Source organism: Salarias fasciatus, chromosome 18 (assembly GCF_902148845.1).
Source record: "Salarias fasciatus chromosome 18, fSalaFa1.1, whole genome shotgun sequence".
NCBI lineage: Eukaryota > Metazoa > Chordata > Actinopteri > Blenniiformes > Blenniidae > Salarias > Salarias fasciatus.
This window is the reverse complement of record NC_043762.1, coordinates 11877008-11902057: the sequence shown is the minus strand read 5'-3', so window position 1 is coordinate 11902057 and position 25050 is coordinate 11877008. Positions and strand designations below refer to the sequence as shown.

Genomic DNA, 25050 nt, shown 5'->3' with positions numbered 1-25050 from the left:
GTAGTTTTTTGGACTGGAAAGTTGTCCTCTCTGTGTTCTGCCAGCAAACACACGCTCATTCTGTAAAAGTTTGGACAAAGTGAAAAAGAGCAGTCCTGTTTGCAAACAACGGCCAAAAAAAAAAGCGATAAGTCCTGATTGGCTGAGGAGGAAGGGAGGATATACCCCCTCTGGATAACGTGCCCCTATTCTTCTCAACCATCAGTGACATTAAGGGGATAAATTGAATTTGACTCCAACTCATTGGCTTTCATTCATTTCCTGCAACCTTAACTTGTAACAACTTCTGATCATTTTTCTGAAGGGTTACCCAACTTCAGTCTGATCCAGTTCAGTCTGTGACAGTAGCACAAGTCCTCACTGGTGCAGTTGAGCAAAAATACACACCAACTTTCATGGGGACATTGCAATAAAGTTTTCCCTATACGGAGCTCATATACACAAGTAAACTAACTGTTCGACTCCAAATAAACAGTAATTCAATTATTCAAAGATATAGATTAAACATTTGATGTTGTCTTTCAAAGCAGTTTTCATTTAGGTGAGATTTTATATGAGTAATAAAACCAGCATGCTTTTGATAATTAGTAGTTTTGACAATTTTATCTTAATGTGACAAATATTTGCCTTGAAGTGTGTCTGATTTCCCACACTGTATCTTCAGTTTCAGGGTTTTTTTTGCATGGAGCTTAAGGGAGTTTTTGTTAAATCTCATAAATAACCCTGATGATGAGCTCTGTCGGATTATCTCTGTGTGGGCTCAGAGAATACAGTTTTCTAACAAAAACAGCCCCATAAACCCAGATTATTCAAAATGAGAGAGAATCGCACAAAAGACACCAGAGAGCCATTATGGAAACTGTGATAATGAAGTGTTTTTCCACCCTGATACACTATTAGCGAGTAAAAATATGAATTAAAACATCTCGGCTGGAATTTCATCTTCTTCATATGAGTCACCTAAAATTATGCAAGTTTGCTTTCTTTGTGTTACATATATCATGGTGGGTGTTTTTTTCTCTCTCTCTCTCTCTCTTCAGGGGGAGAATCACAAGCATTTCTCTCCTCTAACTCCTTCGTCAAGAACCCGAGCAAGCGTGTTTGGCTTGGCGTCAGTTTGCAGTTTTGTGTACAGGCGTCAGGGAAACAGCAGGACTTGCTGGTGATCCCTGCATCTGTGTCTGAGACGAACCCAAACAGGGTTATTTCATCGTGTTTGCACCCAGACTTCAGCTTTCCGGCAACCAGCTGTCACCATGTGGCCAACGAACAGCTCCTGCGCCCGATTTAGAAGCAACACATTTTGTGTTAGCATTCAAAGCAGTTGTATTTGCTGTATTTTCTGGGCACCGGGTTTTGTTTTGCGCACATTGTGAACCTGCTGATGAATCAAGACTTTTCAAAGTTAACTTTGTTCTTTTAAAAATTGATACATAAGTAAAAAGTAATTTTAAAAACATCCTCCTCAAACTCGATGATAAGATGCCAGAAACTTTAAGCACTTGTGTCTGGAATATTCATGAACTTGCATCACAGCATTCTTTGTAGTCATCCACCGGTGGTCAGGCATTCCATATTCCATCTATCCAGACCTCATTATCTTCACGTTCATCAAGAAAATCCATCATCCATCCATCATCCATCCATCCAACAACCTGATAATGCAACATTCCATCTATTCTACTAAAAGTCTATAATTCTGTTAATGCAGTAGTCCAACCATCATTCCATCTATTGATCTAAGCTTTAATCTGTTCATCCAACTTTCTATACGTTCATCCAACATTCTATAATTCTGTTATTGCAATATTCTGTTCTTCCATCCAACCATCCATCATCCGACACTCCATCTATTGCTCTAAAATTGAATCTGTTTATCCAAAATTCTATTTATTCATCTAAAATTCAATCTGTATATCCAACATTCTATCTACGTATCCATCCATTGATTCAACATTCATCATTCTATATAATTCTGTTAATGCAATATTCTGTTCTTCCATCCATCCATCCAGCCATCCATCATCCAACATTTCGTCAACCCATCCAACATTTAATGTTTGATCCATTCATCCATCCATCCATCCATGTTTCTGACACGCCATTATCTTTCTAATCATCCAGCCTTCCTTTCATATTCTTCCAGTCACAGAATAAACTCTCTCGATAGTGGCGGGATGCTGGAGAACACACACCGACAAAAGGGAGAATGTGCAAACAGAACAAAAACAAAAAGACCCTGAAGTCAACCGATAGCGACAACACAGGGCTTTAAAATCTCTCAAACGCTGGCAAGACTCAGGGTAGTAGGAAATTATCTAAAGTGCCACAAACATCCATGGAGACAAGACAGCGAAGGTTGTTCTGTCGACTCCCAACAGTGTCATGACTGAATGAAGAGGAAATGAACTCATCGAGGAAGTAAGAGACAGCAGACAGATACATCACAGAGCCATCCTAAAAATGGAAACATGAAAGCGGAAGTGAACCAGAGGGCATGAAAGACACCGTTGAGGGAAGTAGGCTGCTGTGTGTCAATCAAAAAAGCTGAGAAACAAGGAGCGGAGGAGTCTGGGAGCTGTGATGCAGGGAGGTGTTGCAGGAGGAGATGAAACACAGACGCAGGAACGAAAAAGCCTTTCTGCACACACAAGCATGTAGACACAAAAACACTAAACCATTAATGTTATATAGCACCACAAGAAGCATGAATTAATCACAGCGCTGGCTGCTTTCAGAGCTGATGTTTTGGGGAAACTCAGAATGAGGAAGAATTGTCTATACGGTAAAGAAAAACCTATTTGTGCATCAATTTTTGTGAGTCTTAATCTTTTAAATAAATGTCACTCTTCTGGTAAAAATAAACGTTGTTTTTGCCATTGTGGAATCCTTCAATCTGTCAGTTTAATAAAGATGCAGTCATGTTTGGCCCATTTCTCCAGTACAGTACACTCAGTAGCTTCCGCCCTGTATGGAATAATGACTGTGTCTGTTCTGGGTGTCAATCTGCTGTTATATTTTCACCGCCTGAGTTTGGGTGGTGATAAGGTTTCCAAAGCTTCCCCGAGACGCTCCGCTTGTCTTCGCTCCCAGCGGTAGCCGGCAGATTCTCAGCCTGGTGGCGAAGAGTTATAATTACTCCCAGCTTGTGTTCATGTGGGTGGTGGGAATCAAACCGCAAATACTGATCAGCGCGAGTGGGTTTCCTGTAAACTTCCATTTTCAAGCGACAACTCGACTCTCCGTGGCAGTCTGAAGCTAAAGGATTCATTTCTGCTGCTCGATTTAATATTTTTCACTCTACTGTCTCTTGTTTTTGATTAATTAAAACAGCAAATAGTGAAATTATGAGATCAAGATTGTTTTTGATTGTGCTGCTGGTGTTGATTGGGTGTTAATTTTTTGTGACTATGCAGGTTAAAAAAAAAAAAAAAGGCTGGAAATTCAAAGGTCCATCTTTGAAACTAAATATATCATCACTGATGATTAAAATGACTTTTAACTAAAGATATTTCAATACTTTATAGTGCAAATCAACACCTCATGCGCTATTTGTAATTCAAACAATCCATGATATTTCACCTGAATAAACTGTGCATGAATTGTTTGGTCATTTGAGTGGAATCCAGAAAACTCTCCTTGAAATTTGGGAAACTGCACAGAGACTAGAACACTTGACAGAAGGAAGATTCCTGTTCTCAGAATATAAATTAGCTAGCACATAACCTCAGGACCTTACTAAAAAAACTACTTAAATAAATTAACTTCAAGGTGAAAAAAGTGGAAAAATGGCAGCTGCCAAAGCAAAAAAAAATATACTCCCTTAATAGCTGATGCTTCCCACACCTGAGCTAAAAGTAGAGTCCATATCACTGAATTCAGGCTCGAGCATGAATTTGCTTTTAATCCCGAAGCTAAGTACAGATGAGAGTGTTGTCAGACTGAGTGAGTGGGAGCTTTCTGAAGCTCGGCTCAGGTTTGTTCCCTTCTACTCGTTTCTGTTAAAAATTTAGAAGAGAGGAGAAGGGACTTGGTCAGCTCCATCAACACCACTTTAGGAGAACACTGTGTTCCTGGCTCGCTTCCCATGCAGCTTGACAAGTCCAAAGAGTGGACAGGTGGTGTGGGGATGGTGCTGGAATTGTATTATGAGACGATGCCCAGTGGCCATGTGGCATCGCCCGCTCTTCGTATGGACGGAGAGGAGTCCGTGTGCCCACAGTGACCACGGCCTGAGTCACTGGCATTGCCACTTCCTGCCAAAGTGGATCAGAATGAGTGGGGCTCTGGGTCAGGGCAAGGGAAGAACATTTGATGACACGTTTTCATGACCGGGGAGTGTACCGTCGAGTGTAATACAGGGCTCCCGACCAGCAGCCGGAGCAGAGATCAGACTCATCTACTCGGCTGGAAGTAAAAGAATGAGACAGCTCGGATCACAGGAGCACGGAAACAGACGTATTTTAAGATACGATCTCTTCTGGCCAATTTAATTCTGAGGCCGACAGTCAAAATATATCATTTGAAGTTAAATGAAAGGCATTAGGGCCAAAAGCTTAAATTAACTCAAATACCAAAATGTTGGCCAGACTTGGGCTGATGTTTAGGACATTCTCTTAAAGGTACAGTAGATTTAGCATCACATTTGGAAGCTGGGCGGCAGCCGTGAGCTGCTGTTTCTGAGGTTGGAGCTTTGCAGAAATTCTTGTTTTCACTGCTGTCAGAATCTGCTCTGGAGTGGAGCGAAATAAAAATACCATACTGATCAGGCTGTGGCTCGCCAGTAGGTTTGTTAATTTTTGTTAAATTTTCTTGCAAAATCACGATAAACTTCATTTACAGTGTTTTCCTGCAAATCATGCAAGCAAGGGGCTGTGGGGAGCACGCACAGTAGCAGCGTTTCAGAAAAGTTGCGCTTTCCCCCATCTGCACGGATACAGCGGGAGAGCGTTTTCAAAAAGTTGCATTTTCAGTGGCATTTAGCTTCGATCACATGTAAACAAAAGGCCCAAATACATTAAAATATCTGCATTTTCGCTCAATGCAAACTGGTCCAAAGAGCACTGGAATCCCACCAGCTGTGCTCTGCAGTGATTGGCTGATAGGAGAAGGGGGCAGGGCCTGAACCAGGAAGTTCACTCCAGCAAAAAAGGATCATTGTGAGAATTTTTTTTTTTTTTTTTTTAATTATTTACAGGTGTTTTATTTACACATCCCCACAACTTTCTACAGATCCAATCCAAACAAACTCACAGTATCTGTATAAAAGAGCAGATTTGAGACGGATCGTTGAAGTTATTTGACAGCAGCGAGTGGAATGAAAGCCGCTCCCGTTTTAGCCCGTTCTAAATTTGTTCCTGTAAACAAAGCGGGTAAAAATAGAAGGTCTCGGCGCAGCCAAGCAAAAGCTTCTGTGAAAGCAAAAAAAGGGTTAGTTGTAATCCCGCGGATTAATGGATTTGACAAGGGCACGCGGCTGGTGTAAGTAATAGAGGCCAGATTACACGTAGATAAGGCCGAGGCGGAGTGATTTGCACCAAACAGAGAGTCGTCTCAATTCTCGCCGCAGGTCATGAAGCAACCTTCGGCCTTTTCTTGGAGAGCTGTGCCGAGTCTGAAACGCGCAAGAGTCGCCTGGAAGTACGCGCAGGCTGCTCGTTTTCGTATCGCACTGGGAGAGTGAGAAGATTAACCGTAGCGGGAGAAGTTCACAACAAAAGTTGAGCGGATTTTCAGACCCTGAAAGCACAAGGAGTGAAAAATTGACAGATGGAGAGGCTGAAATCTTTTTTTTTTCCCCCCTTTAACACATGCGAACGTGGAGCAATCGGGACGCGCACGACTCTCCCTTCCTCTCATTCACGGGACGGAGACGAGGCGAGGTTTAGCCCCGGGTAAATCTGGGCGAGATTAAAGAGGTCTGTCAACTCGTTCCTCAAATGAAGCGCCGGATAATCATATTAAGCATCATATGGGCCGGCGATATTCTCTGTGACAGCATGCTACGCTACTGACTAGTGCCAGCAGCCTGTGGCCACAACAGCACACACACACACACACACACACACACACACACACTGAAATATCACTTTTATCTTCAAAATATGGAAAAATGTTATAAAGATGCTGAAAAGAATTCATGTCAAGTGATTTTTCATAACTTTTTTGTATGTGCCTATAACATATTTAACTTTTGTGCTCCTATTAATACCTTAAATACCCTAAAATAACAATTTTAGCGTATTTAAGGTATAAATCCCAACTTTAAAAGGTCTCTGAAGTGAAAACAATCTTGTTATTGTTGGATAAAACTTGTACATATTTCAATAAGGACTGCAGCAACCAATAACATAAAGTAATGGCCAATGCTATTAACAATTTTAAATGTAATAATAATACACCTAATTATGTAGTGAAAAAAACACTGCCTGAAAATGCAATATTGGCTGCAGTTATTAAATTTTCAAAAGATTCATTGGTGCATCGTCAGTGATGTGGTAACTTGTCATTGGCCTTCATTAAACTGTTGGTTGCTCCGCAGGGTCAAAGCAGGAGGGGCGGACTCACTGTGGCCAGCTCGTCAAACTTCCCGAACAGTTCGTTGAGCAGTTTGACCAGCTCCTGTGCCGTGCACTGAGAGGCCAGGCTGGTGAAACCCACGATGTCTGCAAACAGGATGCTGAAACAGAGACAGAAAACAAGGTTTGATCACATTCCAATGCCTGATATTATATTATATTATATTATATTATATTATATTATATTATATTATATTATATTATATTATATTACAGTGGTGTTGTGGTTTCCTCAATACACTTGTTCTTCCTTTCCTTTCCTCTGTGTATTTGCTTGACTAGTGCTTCCCAAAGTGTGTACCACGGCCCACTGCTGGGACGTGAAGACAGTGAAGTTGGGTCGTGAGAGTTAAATTCCAAAATGTCTACGAAAAGTTTTCAATACTCAACATTGTGACTAAGTTTAGTATTAAATATATATTGATGTAAAGATACACAGTTTGAATAAAACATGAAGTTTGTTTCCCATTGGGAGCCAGGCCCCACAATGACTTTGAAGTACTCCTTGCATTCGAATGAGAAACACACTTCAATGTTGGAACATCAAGAATTGATGAACTCTAATAACAAAATGATGATTAAGCAGATTTTGTTGAATTGTCCTGTTTCCACAACTAATGCTTCAGGGAAATTCATCCTTGTAGTTTGAAATGACATTTTAAGTATCTGAACACTGGTAATGTGCAAAACCATTAAAACAATGATGGCAAATCGAAGAGAGTGAGAGGAAGTTGTAAAGAGAGCGATGGGGACTGAGAAAGAGGAGGAACCTGCCCTGTTTGCTAACTGAGTGGCAGCGCAGCCGAGCACAGCCACTGAAAATAGAAGCAGGATATTCTCACGGGGATCAGGAAGGAGTCATGTCCTGTTAGGAAGTGAAGAGGAGCCCTTCCAGGTTATAATGCACCCATCAACCCGATGTCACACTCTCCACTCGCATCCCCTTCCCTGACATGCTGCATCATACGGGACTCACGGTACCTGCATCGACTCATTTTGGCCCCAAGAAGTCAGCGTTGGAAAGTCCGTTGGGTCAGACCTCTGAATAAGGACAGATTTTTTTTTTTTTTTTTTTTTAATCGCCCATACTGGAGCCATTATGAGAAGGAAAAAGGATTAAATATTGACAGCAGGAGCGGATGGTCTGACACTTATAAAAACAAACTTTCATTGCAAAAAGAATGGATCCTCTCCTTCTTCAGTAAACATGAGTTTCATGAAACTGTAACAGAGCTTCCAGTTAACAGGTTCAGCATGTTCTGTTTACATGATCTATAACGCATGTCCAATATTTTCCAAAACGTAATCTCATCCGATACCGTGTTACCTGGCATATCTCGTGCGCACGTCGCCATATTAGCATGTAAAGCTGTGGTGGAGGATGAGGCTGGAGAGCTGGAACTTTTCTCCGAGTTTCTGCGTGAAGGAGATGACTCATCCAGCTCTGACTGTCCTGCACTGCGTGCATGTGTGCATCTCCGCTCCTGATTCACACTGCTGCCTTCATGTGGGCTCCGCTCTTCACAACGTGACCGGGAGCTGGATCCGCAGCCGAGACGGGAGCTGCTAAATGTCATTTTACCATCTCGCAGATGTCAACCAAAAACTCGCGTTTTTTTAACCAGCAACCATCTGCGGCCGACAAATATTTAGAAGGTTAGGCACCGTGTCAGTGTAAATACTGGACGCTATAAATCATCTGAAAGACTGAAGAGAGCCGAGGGACATGATGGAGTGGAAACTGAGCAAAGAGCAGCGACAAAACAATGATCTGGAGTGATCAGCCCACGCAACACATGCCCACTTATTCAGTCCCTCAAAGTAACACAACAAGTCCTGTTTCACGCCGCGCTCCAAGACAAAACTATTTCAACTAATATCAACGACTTTAATACTCATTAAGCTGTTGTTTTCCACCGTATCAGGAGAGTTCACGTGAGGATTTTATGTGCATCTGGTCTGTTCACACGAGGACGATCTGTTTGGTTCTGTGAGGGATAGCTTATGTTCGCCATGCAGTGACTGGATGGAGCGCTGAGTCTCAACAAACACGAACTGAAATGCGACATTGAAGAGCTGCACGCGTTGGTGGGGGAAGTTTGCAAACATATCAGAGCGTTCCAGCAAATAAATCTAAACTGGGAGATGATTTGTCACAAAAAAATCAGAACCACAGAACAGACTGTGGTGATTTAACCAAGATCTTTGAGCTAATTCAGTTCAGCCGCACACATTAATGTGTCGTCAAGGCTAAGGTAAAAATACCGAGGCCCCAAATTTACATTATCTTTTCAGGAAAGTTTTGCATTTACACGCCAACTTTGAGAACAATGTAGTTAGCATGTCAGGCCACTAGTTGGCACTGCTGGTTGTTTGTGTCATGAAACCAACACAGGACATGAAAACTAAGGAGTACAGCATATCTCACAGCAAAGTCATAAACGAAATACTTCAATGACTAAATCACAAATAACACAAACAATTCCAAATGTATAAAATCGGTGTACATTAACCTCTCAAGATTTTGTGCAGAGAACGCAGAGAACTCATGAATGAATTTCGGTCATCAGTGCAGGCGTGCTCCTCGGTGCGTCCTTCCACGTGCGTCCACAACATCACGTTTGTGCCTATTTTTACACTCAAACCTTTAATAGATCAGGCACTATGAGTGAAAATGTGTTTATGTTACAAAGAACTAGGGGGTGGGGGACCAGTCGGTGGCCACGTGGCGCTCTGGGTGTCGTCATGGAAACCATTTGGACGTGATCATGAAGTGGACTGAGTGCAGGTATCAGACATTAAAATACTCGGCCCGACCCGCACTAACAGGTGTAGAAACATCACGACGGATCACGAGTGCGGCGGCGCCTTTCAGAGCTCTCCACGCTTCACGCTCCATTCATCTACGATACGAAGAGTCAAGACTTCACCTACATTCTCTCAATGAGCCTCGGCGGGAATAGAAAAACCACTGATATGTTCTAACAAGGCCGCGGCGCTGAGGCCTAATCAGCTGTGACGCGCTGCAGAAAGCTGCACAGTGCCAGAGTCTGCTGACCTCCAGTGACCCGCGCCGTTATTTTCTGACTGTGTTTACTCTGTCTCGTGCGCACCATTGTCTCCAGGCTCACGTGCACACATGCACAGTGCATGAAGCGCCATTCAAAGTCCAGGCCATGCAAAGGTACAGAGTGATTACGGGTGCCAAAAGAGGGAGACAGCACTCCTTGTCAACAAGATCTTAACAAATTCAGCTTGATTTTCAAAAGAGGGATGAATGGCCGTGTCAGTGAATGCTCATAAAAATGTTTCAAATTAAGAACCGAATCATTATAAGCCAAGTTTTCCACCAAGCACGTCATAAAACGGGAACATAAGCTTGCTCTGTAATTAGAAACCACATGTGCTGGGAATGGCAAACTAAATCAAACTGACAAATATAAATAACAGTGTAAAGTGTATGATTAATCTCCCTAACATCTGGGATCTAATATAACAACGAGGTTCTTTTAATTCTAGTGTATATTGATATAATTAACGGTGGAAATGCAAGCCATGACTGATGAGCTAATGCTGTTTGTCTCATCTTTGTAAATCATGTTTGTTATCAGCATCAGATCCTCATAAAAGCTCCTCTAAAGACTCAAACTGCATCGCAAATTCAACTCCATAAACTGAAATTGAAAGCAGATAGTATATTGTTGCTAATTTCAAGTGAAGTCTGACTTGTTTTTTTTGTTTATGACATATTCTTCATCTTATTGTCTCTTTATGTGTCTTTACACTTCCATTTACTAACTGATGTAACCTCAGTTAGCATCCAGATAAGAACCATCGCTCATTTAACTAGAGATGACGCTGGAAATGTAAAAATGTGAACTGTTTGAATAAAGCATTTTATATATGTATATATATATATATATATATATATATATATATATATATATATATATATATATATATATATACATATATATACTACAACCATGAGTCTGGGACCTCATCAGGGATCACAACAGGCTTCACTCTCTTTCAGGAGAGAAGACTGAAGACCACCAATGAAACATTAAGGGAAGTAAAATCCGGATTAATATTGTCTTTTACTGAGTGGTAACAATTTTCTTTGGCTGGATTTTAATCAGGCGCTGCTCATCGTCTCCAAACATAATGAAGAAAAGTGTTGAAACGGAGAAGCACGCAGTTTCCTTTCTAATTACGACTCGAGCACATCGTATAAATCATGTCCAGTCCGAACCGCTCTCAAAGGGGGGCGCTGTCTGAAGGAGGCCCCGACGCAATCAGAGCAGATCTCCACCGGGATCTGTCCATATTTAACCCACACACACACACACACACACGCACACACGCACACACAAAGTGTTACGCAAGAAGAATTTAGTCTCCATTGCATTTAATCCCCTGTAGCAACTTAATCCCGGGGCTATACAAACTCTCCTCCTCAAGCCTGCCTGCTGCTCCCAGAACACAGAGGAAGAGGAGGAGGAAGAGCGAGAGGAGGAAGAGGAGGAGAGGAAGAAGAGGGAGAAATAGTGCGAGAGGAGAAGCAGAAGGGGAGAAGGGGAGGAGAAATAAGAGAAGACCAGGAAATGTAGAGACGGAACACTAGGAGATGAGGAGATGAGGAGATAAGGAGGAAGAAAAGAGGAAGAGAAGGAGAAGAGGAAGAGGAGGAAGAAGATAGAGAGGAGGGAAGAGAAGGATACACATCGAAACGTGTTTCAATCAAACTCTTTTTCATTTTAATCTGAATTTAAATCTTTCAGCTGACTCACGACACCCTCTTGTGGTACGAAGCTATACAGCAAAGCTAACCTAGGACGGTTCGGTTATCTTGTCAATTTCGGCTTTGCAACATTCTGAAACTCAATCGTTTCGGTTGGTATATGACTTAAAACATTACATGAGAATGTTTTTAAAAGCACACCTTAAAAAATTATTAAAATCCACATTTCTCCTCGAATAACTGAAGAGAAAGTGCCGCGTCACGGCTCTGCCACACCGTCAGCACGATGTGGAATGTAAAGCTGGTGTGTCAGGGGTGAGCCCTGTGATGTTGACGATGAAGAATTAAATATTTCAGTTTTCACAGCCCGGGGTGGTGTTAATGTTTTAGGACACTCTTGGGTGAGATCGCACAACACTGTATCGCCCTCAGTGTTCCCTCCAAAGGACATGCTCCGTCAAGTTATTCATTTCTTTTTTTAGCTGGCGTTGTAATGCGTCGAGCCAGGGTTTATTTCATGATCTCAGCCCCAAGGGTGGCATATGATATGTCTGAATGCTACTGTAAAAAAACAAAAAAAACTGAGTCCATTCACAGCTGCGTTGAACTCCGGATCGGGTCCTACCTGACATTGTCATGGCGCTGGATGTAGATTTTGTGAAAGATCCTTTCTGGGGGCTTCAGGAAATCCTCTTTCATCTCCATAGCTACGTTCCTGGGCAACAGGCTCATTAGCAGGCGCTCCTGAGTGCGCGTGTGTGTCAGTGTGTGTGCGTGTTAAAAGGAGAGGGAGAGAGAAATAAAAGATAAAGTAAGTCAAATAGAGCAAAGTTATCAGAGGATGAAGTGTTAGCAGTGATAAGAAATGTGCGAGACAAAAAGGCATGAAATCTAGCAGAAATGAATAATGTGCTGAAATGACTCACAGTCATTGGGGGGGGGGCAGGATGGGGGTAAATGTATAATTTCATCCAGGGTGGAAGTGGCATACAGGTGCAATTACCTGTTTCTCGTTCTCGTCCTCCATGCGGAGCCTCTCCTCGATGCAGTTGCGAGCCTGCAGGAAGGCCTTCCTCTGGGCTCGCTCTGTCAGGACGCGCACAAACAGCCCCGACAGGTTGACACTGGTGAACAGCACCGTGTTGGCAACCAACTGGAAGAGAAAAGTCGGAGACACATGAATAAATACAGCGAGAAAGAAACCCAAATAAACTTCTTAAAAATGTGCATTTCCAGGAGAAATCATCAAATAACAATGATGCAAAATTTGCTTTTTGAATCTCTTCATGAATATATGCTTTCAAAGATACTATAAAAAGGGTCCATTTACGTTTGCATTGTTAACTGATTTGGTCTTGGAGACATGATTTGGTTGATTTTTCTATTTTTATTCTGTTCCTGTGCACTGGCGCAGAAAGTGAAGGGCGGCTCAGTCCGGCGGACTCACTGTACTGTATGAGCATAATCATACATGCACGGACGTACTTATGCATCTGGTCAAGTGTGTAACTACTGTTGTGTAACTTTATTATCTGTGACGCACACATACATGCATGCATGAAGATTGTTGTTGCTGCCGCCGCTACAATCTAAACGGACAGAGGGAGAGAGAGAGAGAGAGACAGACAGATCGATAGCTAGATCAAAACGTTTTGAGCCAATTGATCTTTCAGCCAACTGTCCAACCAACTGACCGAAGGACCAAGAAACTGACTGACCGGCCGATCAACTGTGCAACCAACTGAGAAGTCAACAAGTTGACCGACGGACCAACTGACTGACCGACTGTTCAACCAACTGACAGTCCAATTCATCAATGGACCAACCATCCAACTGACCAACTGACCATCCAGCCAGTTCAATCAGCCGAACTGTGGACCAACAACTTACTGACCTAACGACTGACCGCCCGACCAATTGACTGATGACCAATCAATTGACTGACCGACTGTTCAACCAACTGTTCAACCAACTGACCAAAGGCTCAACCAAACGGCCAATAATCAAACCAGCTGACCAATGGACAAACTGACTGACCGGTCAACTGACTGATCGTCAAACCAACTAATCGCACGACTGGTGGATGAACCAAATAACGGTCTGAATGACTGATCGACCAATTGACCACTCAACTAACTGACCCACCGGCTGACACCCAGCAGATACAATATTAGTTTGGAAAATGAGTATGACTCTTACTCGCTTTAAAGAGGATCTGCAGGTAATGCTTCATGCTAGTGAATGACCTTGATGTGGTCGCTGGACTTCACAACACATCCTGGTTAATTTTGAGTAAAAAAATTAGACAAGTAAAGGTTTTTGCTGACTTGACATAGTTAGCCGTTTTTTTTTTTGACAGAATTCCTAATAATGTCTGAAAAGTTTCAGGAAAAAAAAAGAAGATGGGACTGATCTATTAAAGCTTTGCAGCTTATTAAAACCAAAACTCAAATATGGAAGCTGATCTAATGGGATGCACTGATGATCACATCTGACAGATGTGCAAAATAACACACACCATCCATTTAGCGCGTTTGCCTTCATGAATATGGAATATCAAACTCATTTTCCAGAATGTGCAAAAAACAGAGGGAAGTTTATACTAAATGATTAAAGCACAGAATGCTTGGATTGTTTATTACCACATTTGTTTTTAGCTCATTAGAAAAGAAGGTGTGAACCAGCTCAGCCTTCTGCAGAGATGCTGCTGTTATTGTGGTGGGAGGCATTTTCCCAGCTGGCTCCAAACCACTTTTAATAACTTACTTTACTTTATGTGGCTTTTTTTTTTTTTTTTTTTTTTTTTTTTTTTTACAACAGAAAAATGGCTTCGGATGGATAAAATAGATAGGACCTGAGACCTAGGAACACAAATGATTGCTAAATATACCAAAAATAACAGAAAAACCGAAAAACTTAAATATGCTGACAACATGTCTTCGAAGTAGGTCCTTCATTTCACAATCATACAATTAATCACCATTTTGGAATTAATGGTTTTAAACTATGTCCTCTTCATGTTGAGTGTTTTGTAGCTGCAGACAAATTTTGTAGAAAGTGAGCAAAATTAATGTTTGGTCCTTGTATGTTTTCTACATGCAGAGATTAAAAATACACTTACAAAAACCAGAAAACATCTGAAAACAGCTAAAACATACATATTTTCACTATACCTGAAAAAATTGAAGAACAGCAAAAAAACATGGCAAAAATATCTGATAACAGTGGTTGAAAATAGATAACAATGAATAAAATATGGGCTGTAAAAGTGAATGAATATTAGAAATGGCGAAAACAACTACAAATAATAGACACTGAACATTGATTCTGTACGTAATTTTTAAATTTCAAAAATGCAACATAAATCAACGTTTAGGCATATACAGTAACACTACATGTTAAATTAAAATTGTAGAAATGGATAAAACTAACGAAACTAAAAATGTCAAGACAGTAAAGAGCGAAAGCTCTTCAATGTTATAAATGCACCAAGAATTTGAGTGGAGAATAGTTTGATTTAGCGAAGCTTGTGTGACCCAGCATCCTGTGAGTCTTTGGCTGTTTGGACATTTTAACGGTTGAGAATGTTTTCTGTGGATCATCCATCACCACTGCAGCTCCACAGTGTTCGACCTTGTGCAGGACTTTGTTTCACTCCACCGAGGCCAGCTTCACACACACACACACACACGCACACACACACACTCGCATGTACACACGCACGCACTCACTCACACTCCCTTTTAAAAGCTGTTTCTGTGAGAAATCATTATACATTCACAGAAATGATGACTTTCATTGTCTCCTTATCGTTCGTCTGCATCAGCTGGAGGGAATGACGCAGAATGTTAGCTGTTCAAACAAAAGCTCATCAGTAAAAACTGGCATTGTTTCACTGTGTTCCATAAATACACTGTCAAACCTTTATCTGGTATACATCAGGACATTTTAGTTTAGGAGCCACATACACTTCAACTTCTTACCGGTAAAATAGTGCCACAATAACCTTTTTCTGAGTGCAGAGTATACGATGAAAATGTCTATTTCTTGCAAAACCAAACAATTACGAAGGAAAATTACTACAATCTTCACATAAAGCCAATTTTAATGAAACTTTCTGGTGCAGAAAAAAGTAAAACATCCAAAAAAAAAAAAAAAAAAAAATTGGGTCTCAGTGTTGTGTTGTGTCAAACTTCTCATTGGTTTTGCAGGCCTGATTGGAGCCTTTTGTGGCCCGGTTTTGGACCACAGGCCTCATGCTTAACACCCCTGGTATTAATATGCACAAAGGCTATCCATTGCGCTGCAGAGCTGCTGTCTCTCCCCTGTGAGAATTACTCTATAACTACTTGCATGAAAAACAATCACAAATTTGAAACACATTTCAAGAAAATTCAACATATTATAGCTGACAGTCTGGTAAATGATTACTATTTCACCAACTACTGCAACTCTTGTTTTCAATAAACAACAGCGTTGTTATTACTTCACCAAACTCCATTCATTCATTCATAAATTCATTCATTATTGTAATGTCACTGCACTTTCATAACATGGTGTATTCCTAAATGTATCTTAAAGGTATAATGGACGATGTTTCAGCCAATGAATGGCGTGATGCGAGTGTCAACTATTGGTCTTCCGACATGTCAATCACGCTGGAGAAATGCTTGCGTAACAACGTCAAGTGCACTCGTAGGAGCAGCAGAGCAGGTAGGATGGTCTGGCGCATGCGCGTTTTTCAAAAAGCGAGTAACAGACGTTTGGCGTCGACTTTTTCGAGAAAATCGTCCATTATACCTTTAAGTTTACATTTGAAATGCTTTGAAATCTTCCACTTTTGGAAGAAGTAACTGTAATCAAGTACTTATTTTCAGGAACTTTCACTGCAGTTTTTTTTTTCCTGTAATATTTCTGCATATATGTGTTCATGTTTGTGATTGATAGTGATGTATACTTAAACGTATGTCTCGTATTAAAATTTTCATGCTTTTTTCCAGTCCATATTTCACTAAAACATGCTTGTTTTCATTCAGACAACGAAACAGTTCTCATGCATTCAGCTCTTCACTGTGACACTGAAATGGGGGAGCTGAGTGTGTAGTTGTGGACAGAAAATCACATTGCTGCAGTGAAGGAGGCCTGTAATAACATGGAAGTGAAGCTATGCCGCACATTTGCTTGAGTATTAAGGCGTATGCGCTGCAGGCTGAGTGCTTGGGACATGGGTGGGTGGCTGGTGCGAGTCTGGGCTGTGCAGGGTCATGCCACACAGCTCATCTCTAAGCTTAATGGATTAGCTATCTCTGGTCGGCCGGCTAACGCCGTCCTTCACAAGGCTGCGCAGGTATCTGCTAGCCTACACGCAGGAAAAACAATCTCCTCCGCGGACACGCCGTCATCATCCGAGGGCGCCGTGGACTGATCAAATCTCAATTTGCTCTGTGAGAGACGGCGAGTCTCGGTGTCACATGATGCACGTGGGCAGAAATGTTCCATTACACCTGGAGGGTTTGAGTGATGTGACATATCTTCGTTCTTTCCCCTCCTCACACCTGATGACAGTCAGGAATGTGTGTGTATGTGTGTGTGTGTGTGTGTGTGTGAGAGAGAGAGAAAGAGAGACAGAGAGAGAGAGAGAGAGAGGCACAAAGATAAATATACAGAGTGCCGCTGTACCAATTTCTATTTCAGCTTGGAAATGGCATGCATGACTTTGCCCTCTTTTTTCACAGCTGAAGCATATAGTGTGGTGAAAGTGGTTTCTGTGTGTGTGTGCGTGTGTCAGTGCGTGTGTGTGTATGTGTCCTTCCAATTTGCCCTACTTCTGGTGCTAGCAGGATGTCACTCTAGTTCTTCATTTCCAGCCAGCTCCTTCGAGACTGAATCATATCCCCAAGGAAACAAGTCCGGGGCCTGCAGACTGCTTCGCTTGCTCATTTTTTGTTTTCCTCTTTGTTTGTTTTCAGGCCCACAGGTTTGCATCAGCACAGCTCCAGAACACCTATAAGCTTGTAGGATTTCAAATAAATGTAATTTGGAGAAGGTATAGCAGCACCTTTCATTGCACCACCGCACAGCAAGACCTTGGGTTGGGTTTCCAGATATCATGCATTTTCAATCAGGCTAGATTTACTAACATCATGCATAAAGTTGCATGCTCCTGTAAATAGATTACACTTTCAGTTTCATGCATCTTACAGGCCCTGTTTTCACGACATTATCAAGTGACCAACTATGATCAAAGTCGCAAAAAGTATGACTTTCTAAAAATGCCTCCCAAAGCAGAACCTTTCGAAAACGCTACAACGACGTGTATACAAGGGAAAACACAACTTTCTGAATATGCAATCTGACATAGTCATCCATGTACTCCCGTTGTTAAAGCTCATATTATGTTCTCTGCATGTGGATTTGGTTTCATGGTTTCATAACAAAAACAAACAACTGCGCCCACTACTGGCCTAAAATGATAACAACTTTTTCATCGTTAATTTCATGTGTTCACTCTTAAAACAGGGTCTAAGAATGACACCAGGCATGAACAGAAGTATTCAGATGAAGATTTTATGCGAACCATCACTGATTTTTTTTTTTCCATGACTCAACCTCCAAAGAGCTCCTACCACTGCACCAACATTTGGCAAGACTATATTTTATTTATTTGAAAAGGTCACATTTTAAGGGTCTCGTTTTGATTTGAAGTATTGTTCTCTAACTTGAGGGCAACTTTGGTCATTTATGGGGCCATTAAAATGTCATCCTCACTAACAGAGGGCCAAAAAAATGACCGAAATGTCCCACCAATGAGATACAGTATAAGAGAATTATGGCCACTACTTCAATGAAAATAAAAAGAAAAAAGAAAAAAAACTGTGTGCTTCTGAATTTTGTTCACTAAGTCAACATGTAATTATTGTTATAATGGTTTTTTTTTAATAACAGTAAAAATGGGCAGGAGTTGCCCACATCTGGTTAAACTCGACACTATGAGAGCCAGCAGGAGCTGTCCATGGTGCTGAAATCACATCGGAACTCTGTTTCTGCACAAGTTTCTGCACTTTGTTTGTGGACTGTGTAATTAATACTTGGAGTATCTGATATCAGCTAAATACTCTTAATAGCGTAACTCATTAGGATGAGTATTTGAGCATTTCATACAGGTAGTGTCTGTGTAAGTTTACTCATTCAGCAAAATCCACGCCCTTTTAAAATCATACGAGGTGAAATTAACACATTGCAAATACATTATTGTCAAAAACAGCCATTAGGGAGTACTTGTACTTACAGTTAGAAATTTTACTTTTACTCACGTGAACTGTATGCCATGTAATGTGGAAAAGTAATAGGTTAAAAATACTCACATTATTGTAAGTTTGAAGTATGAAATTTGCTTTTACAAGTTATAGGTTGATTAACTTACAGTTATGATGGATTCAATTTCACGTTTTATAGATTCAGAAGCCTTTAGCAGTCCAGAGTATTTTTCATTTACTCCTCGAGTATGTTTTTAGTGCTGTTGTTTTTGCTATTTGCTATTGTTGTCAATGCTATTGTTATTATTGTCATTTGTTCTTTTAATTACAATTTTTAGTGCTCTTTCTTTTTTTGTTTTTACTACCGTTATTGTTGCTGTACACAGTGTTGTTATTGTTGGAACAAGAATGCATAGCTCTATTCCAGGCTTCATAATTTATCAATATTTACTTCTTGTACTTCTTGTCGCAGGTCTGTTTTCTGTAGCTTGACCCTATTTTGCTTCCTCTGACGACATGAAGTGGTGAACATGAATCACGAACATGAATCATGTTTCCCCCAATAAAACTTTGGGGTCACCCCCCCACCCCCAACCCACCCACACCCACACACACACACACACACACACACACACACACACACACACACACACACTCACCGTCCTCCACAGTTTCTGCGTCTTGACGGTGACGGAGGTGGCGGTCACTATCAGGTGTGAGATGGAGACCATGGTCCCGAGCAGGACGGCCAGGAGCGTCCGCACCGGCAGCAGCGCGTAGGCGACGAAGGTGACCAGGATGAGCTGCCACACGCCCTGCTCCGGGGAGGTGGGGGGCTCCATGCCCATGGCCCCCAGGGAGAAGGGGCAGCACAGGAAGGAGAAGGTGAAGCCGAAGAGCAGCGACAGGTTGACGATCTGCTGCAGCTGAGTCACCTGCAGGTACTTGACGTTGGTGACGATGAAGAGGGACACGAAGATGACACAGTGCACCGGATGGGACCCCTTGGAGATGGTGAGGCTGGGGCCGGACAGCAGCTCCACCACGGTGAGAGTGGAGGACATGAAGATGAGCACGGCCAGGGCTTTGAGGGTGGAGGTCTGCTCCAGCTTCAGGTTGTAGTTTTGGAAGAGGGACTCCAGTTCCTTGCAGTCGAACTCGTCCTCGCACACGATGGTGGTCAGAGGGACCCCCGGCGGACAGTGACTTCTCTTCCGCCTGGTTTTGACTTTCTGAAACGGTATTTCCTCCATGTCAGTGCCATTCATAAACTGAATCACGGTTCAGCTCAGACGGAACGCCGGGCAGAAGACGCGCACGGATCGAGAGCGTCCCGGAGAGTGCGGACCGGCCACAAGACGCGCTCCTCACTTATCCACAGGTTGGACTGTGTTGTTGTTGTTGTTGCGCGAGATCACCCAGCAAGAGGAGAAACCCCCTCATTTCTCCGTCCGTCTGTGAAGAAAGACGCTGCGTAAATCACAGAGCGGGGAGCGGGCGGGTTGTCTTGAAGCGCGGCGGCGCACACGACGTCCAGTTCTGATGGTAACAGCTTCTCTCTCCTTTTTTTTTTTTTTTTTTTTTTTTGCCAGGCTCAGATAGGATCACGCCTGCGCATTATGAGGTGAAGATAAGAAGACAGGTCGCAGCTACTCAGCGCGCGCAGTCAAGGCGGTTTGACTGGTGCGGCTGCAGCCGTGCATCATCATAACGACAGCGTCCTCCCCTCACCTCCCCTCACTATGACATGTTTCCATCATTAAAGCACGCCTTTTTTTTCCCCCCCCTCTCTCTCTTCCTTCCTTGGTTGCACTAATTCATTTAAGCTCTTCCTGTCTCCTCCAATCACGCACGTGCACAGACAGGATCCGGAGTCTATATCTGACCGTGATTCAGATCCTCACTGGAGAGTCTCGGAACAGCTGGCAGCTCCTGCGCGTTCCTCTGGCACCGGCATGGGGGCAACACGACAGCACACCCATTCATAACGCCGGTCGTGTGAGCCAGCATTTCTCTCTCTCTCCTCCACCCTCCTCGAGCATCAGCTCCCTTTTTGGCATTCACGAGCTGGCTTCTCATTCATTACCAAGAGAGGATTAGTCATCCGTCACAGGTGACCCGTCAGTGCCACAGAAAGTGGCAGAAGGATGGATGGACGGATGGATGGATGGATGGATGGATGGGTGGATGGATGGCTCGTGCCAAAGTCCAACACTTCAGCACTCCAACATGCCACCGGACACTGAACAGGCCCCTCTGTCCAGGGATGGATCCAGAGGAGGCCCGGAGGGGGGCACGAGTTCTCACACTTCATTTACTTTCAGGTGAATCAATGCAAACAGAAAAACGTTTATTTAGTTAGTTAGTAAACTGGGTCATTCTTTTCTTTATTCAATAAATTGTTTATTTTATTGTCTTTTCCATGCGTTAAATTCCAATACTATTTTTTTTTTATATTTACTGTTTTCTTTTTTAAATGTTCCTTATTTTTAGGCTCCTTTGTAGTCAATCAGTCAGTCAGTCAGTCAGTTAGTTAGCTGTTTTACTTACATTTTAGAAAAATTTTACCTTGTATTATTTTAGTATCTACCATATAGGACATTTCTTTCTTTCTTTCGTCATTTACTTAGCTGTAGAACTACATTAATGCTGCTATATACTGTTTGAGCATTATTTTCTTTGTTAAAAGATTTATTTCTATTACAACAGCAAAAATATGACTAATTCTTTTTACAGTTAAACAGCTTTGTGTGTATTTTTGAGAGAAGTAGTTGAGGGATTGTTTTTTAAAATATGCCTTATTTGTTTTGATAACAGTTACTTCATCATTTTAAATATAACTAAATAACTGTTAGTGATTGTCATAAAACAGGTTTCCACGCTGAAATCAAAGTAAATTCTGACCACCTTTACGACTTCTGAGTGCTGCAGCCAATAGAGCACACTCATTTCTCCCATTCACAAGATGGAACCTTATCACTTACATGAAGAAAACCTCCTCCATATTTAAAATAAAAACAAATCAACTTTCTAAAATTATGCATTTTTAATGTTTAATATATTTAATATTTAAGATATTAATATTTTAAATATTTTTCATTAATATTTTTAGACTTCAGCTTTGTTTGGCTGCTTGAGAGAACAGGATGTGGGACAGTTTCTTTTTCTTCTAGTTCTTCTCCTTCAGGACATTCCTGAAGTGAGACGAGCTGTAAAACCCTCCCTTGAGTTACTGCGTTGCCTGCAGGATATTTACCACTCACACATGCAAATGAAACAAAGCGCTGTGGTTTACAGTCCGTTGATGGTGGTGTAATTAATCTGGAACTGATTTCCTGTCATTGCCTTGATCAATATTTCACTCCTCCTTGTGTAGCAGCTCCTAAATTAATCTCCATAATGAATGAATGTTGTTTTCCAATCCAGTCTTTCATTTCTGTTCAGCTTTCACTGGGTGGAGCTGCACATGCATTCCTGCACAGGGTTCCTTTACATCCTGAATGAATTTGATGCAGATTTAGAAAAGGTGTGATTTGCCCAGTGGGGACTGGAGGATACATATCAGTGTAGCTCCAACAGTCATGAAATACTTTTTGTCAATGCAATGAGGAAAATATCTATTCCCTTCAGCTCCCTGTAATTTATTTATCGGCTTCATGTTCCTCCAGTTGTCATTTGATGTCAGTCATTGTGTAACTATTATTTTATTTCAAAAAGAAGAATTTAATCAATTCAAATTTGCACTGCTTGTGTGTTTGAAATCTAATAATTTATTACAGTTATTAATTAGTTCCTTGAAACATTATTGAGTGACTTTACATTTAATAACTTTCTCAATCTGACATGCCTCCACGGCCCCTCCAGGGGTTACGCCCCCCACTTTGGGAACCACTGTAGTAACTTATGCAATCACATCCACACTTTCTGATTTTCACATTTATGCAATTTGTAATTTTTTATTTTCTATTGATAGAATAGGACCTGAGCTGTGGGGCTATAAGCAGACCCACACCAGCCTGCCGCCGCTCACCGTGGGCAACGCGAGAAGAGAAGTGGATAGTCCAGCCCTGGCTGTGTGTGGAGGTGAGCCCAACTATATCTAGCCGGTACCTCTCGACCTCCCTCACAAGCTCGGTGCTCCTTCCCCCCCGACGAGGTGATATTCCATGTCCCTAGAGCTAGTCTCTGTGTCTGAGAATTGGGTCGCCGGGCACCCTGCCGTCGGCTGCCACCCAATCCACACTGCACCCAGCCCCTACGGTTCCCTCGGCGGGTGGTGGGTCCACCGGAGGGCTGGCCCACGTCGTCCCTTCAGGCTGAGCCCGGCCCGGCCCTGTGGGCAAAGGCCCGGCCACCAGGCGCTCGTTTGCATGCCCCAACCCAGGCCTGGCTCCAGGGTGGGGCCCCGGCTGCACGGTACCGGGCGACATCACGGACCTTGATTGTAACTTCATCATAGGAGCTTTTGACCTGCCCTTAGTCTGGCCCATCACCCAGGACCTGTTTGCCATGGGAGACCCTGCCAGTGGCATAAATCCCCGGACAACATAGCTCCTGGGATCAAGCGGGCAGTCAAACTCCCCCACCACTTTAAGGTGGCAGGTCAGGGGGTAGCCCCACAGCTCAGGCACCATGTGTTGGAGTTCACCCCAGTGAACGAGAGGGTCGCATCTCTGCGCCTTCGGGTCGGGGATAGGTGCCTCACTGTTGTCGTGGCTTACGGGCTGAACAGCAGTGCAGAGTACCTGACCTTCTTGGAGTCCCTGAGAGGGGTGCTGGACAGTGCTCCGACTGGGGACTCCATTGCTCTACTGAGGGACTTCAACGCTCACGTGGGCAGCGACAGTGAGATCTGGAAGGGGGTGATTGGGACGCACAGCCTCCCTGATCTGAACCCGAGTGATGTTTTGTTATTGGACTTCTGTGCTAGCCACAGTTTGTCCATTACAAACACCATGTTCGAGCACAGGGGTGTCCATAAGTGCACATGGCACCAGGACACCCTAGGTTGGAGGTCGATGATCGAATTTGTTGTCGTGTCATCTGACCTCCGGCCGCGTGTTTTGGACACTTGGGTGAAGAGAGGAGCAGAGCTGTCGACCGATCACCACCTAGTCGTGAATTGGATTCGCTGACGGAGGAGGAAACCGGACAGACTTGGCAGACCCAAACCTATTGTGAGGGTCTGCTGGGAACATCTGGCAGAACCCTCTGTCAGCATGGTTTTCAACTCCCACCTCCGGGAGAGCTTCTCTCATATACCGAGAGAGGCTGGGGACATTGAGTCCAAGTGGACCATGTTCTCCACTTCAATTGTCGAAGCAGCTGCTCAGAGCTGTGGTCATAAGGTCTCTGGTGCCTGTCGTGGCGGCAACCCCCGAACCCGGTGGTGGACACCGGAAGTAAGGGCTGCCATCAAGCTGAAGAAGGAGTCCTATCGAGCCTTGTTGGCTTGTGGGACTCCAGAAGCAGCTGACGGGTACCGCCAGGCCAAGCGAACTGCAGCCCAAGTGGTTGTGGAGGCAAAAACTCGGGTCTGGGAGGAGTTCGGGGAGGCCATGGAGGAGGACTGTCGGTCGGCCTCGAAGAAATTCTGGCAAACCGTCCAGTGCCTCAGGAGGGGAAAGCAGGTTTCCACTAACACTGTTTATAGTGGAGGTGGGGAGTTGCTGAACTCAACTGGGGATATTGTTGGGCGGTGGAAGGAATACTTCGAGGACCTCCTCAATCCCATTGCCACGTCTTCCGTGGAGGAAGCAGAGGCTGAGGTCTCAAAGGTGGACTTGTCCATCACCCAAACCGAAGTCACCGAGGTGGTTGGTAAACTCCTCGGTGGCAAGGCACCGGGGGTGGATGAGATTCGTCCCGAGTACCTTAAGTCTCTGGATGTACAGGGACTGTCTTGGTTGACACATCTCTGCAACATCGCGTGGTGGTTGGGGACGGTGCCTCTGGATTGGCAGACCGGGGTGGTGGTTCCCCTGTTTAAAAAAGGGGAATGGAGGGTGTGCTCCAACTATAGGGGGATCACACCCCTCAGCCTCCCTGGGAAAGTCTATTCCAGGGTACTGGAGAGGAGGATTCAACCGATAGTCGAACCTCGGATTCAGGAGGAACAATGCGTTTTTTGTCCTGGTCGCAGAATAGTGGACCAGCTCTATAACCTCCATAGGTTGCTAGAGGGTTCATGGGAGTTTGCCCAACCAGTTCACGTGTTTTATGGACTTGGAGAAGGTGTTCAACCGCGTCCCTCATGGTTTCTTGTGGGGGGTGCTTCAGGAATATGGAGTCTGGGGCCCCTTGTTAAGGGCCGTCCGGTCTCTGTATGACCGGAGAAGGAGTCTGGTCCGCATTGCCGGCAGTAAGTCGGACCTGTTCCCGGTGCATGTTGGACTCCGGCAGGGCTGCCCTTTGTCATAATAATAATAATAATAATAATGCATTGGTTTTATATAGTGCTTTATTGGACACT

The 25050-nt window shown here is 43.2% G+C and overlaps 1 protein-coding gene across 2 annotated transcripts in view; it reads right to left on the bottom strand.

Moving 5' to 3' along the window:
- Positions 1 to 19846, bottom strand: part of LOC115405169 (adenylate cyclase type 1-like) — a 40383-nt gene extending 20537 nt beyond the window's left edge. For both annotated transcript variants that reach the window (XM_030114658.1, XM_030114659.1), the window contains exons 1-4: positions 19238 to 19846; positions 12326 to 12475; positions 11948 to 12066; positions 6568 to 6679 (exon numbers count right to left, since the gene is read on the bottom strand). In XM_030114658.1, coding sequence (XP_029970518.1) covers positions 6568 to 6679; positions 11948 to 12066; positions 12326 to 12475; positions 19238 to 19846 — 990 coding nt within the window. The remainder of the gene's footprint in view (positions 1 to 6567; positions 6680 to 11947; positions 12067 to 12325; positions 12476 to 19237) is intronic.
- Positions 19847 to 25050: the final 5204 nt, after the last annotated feature.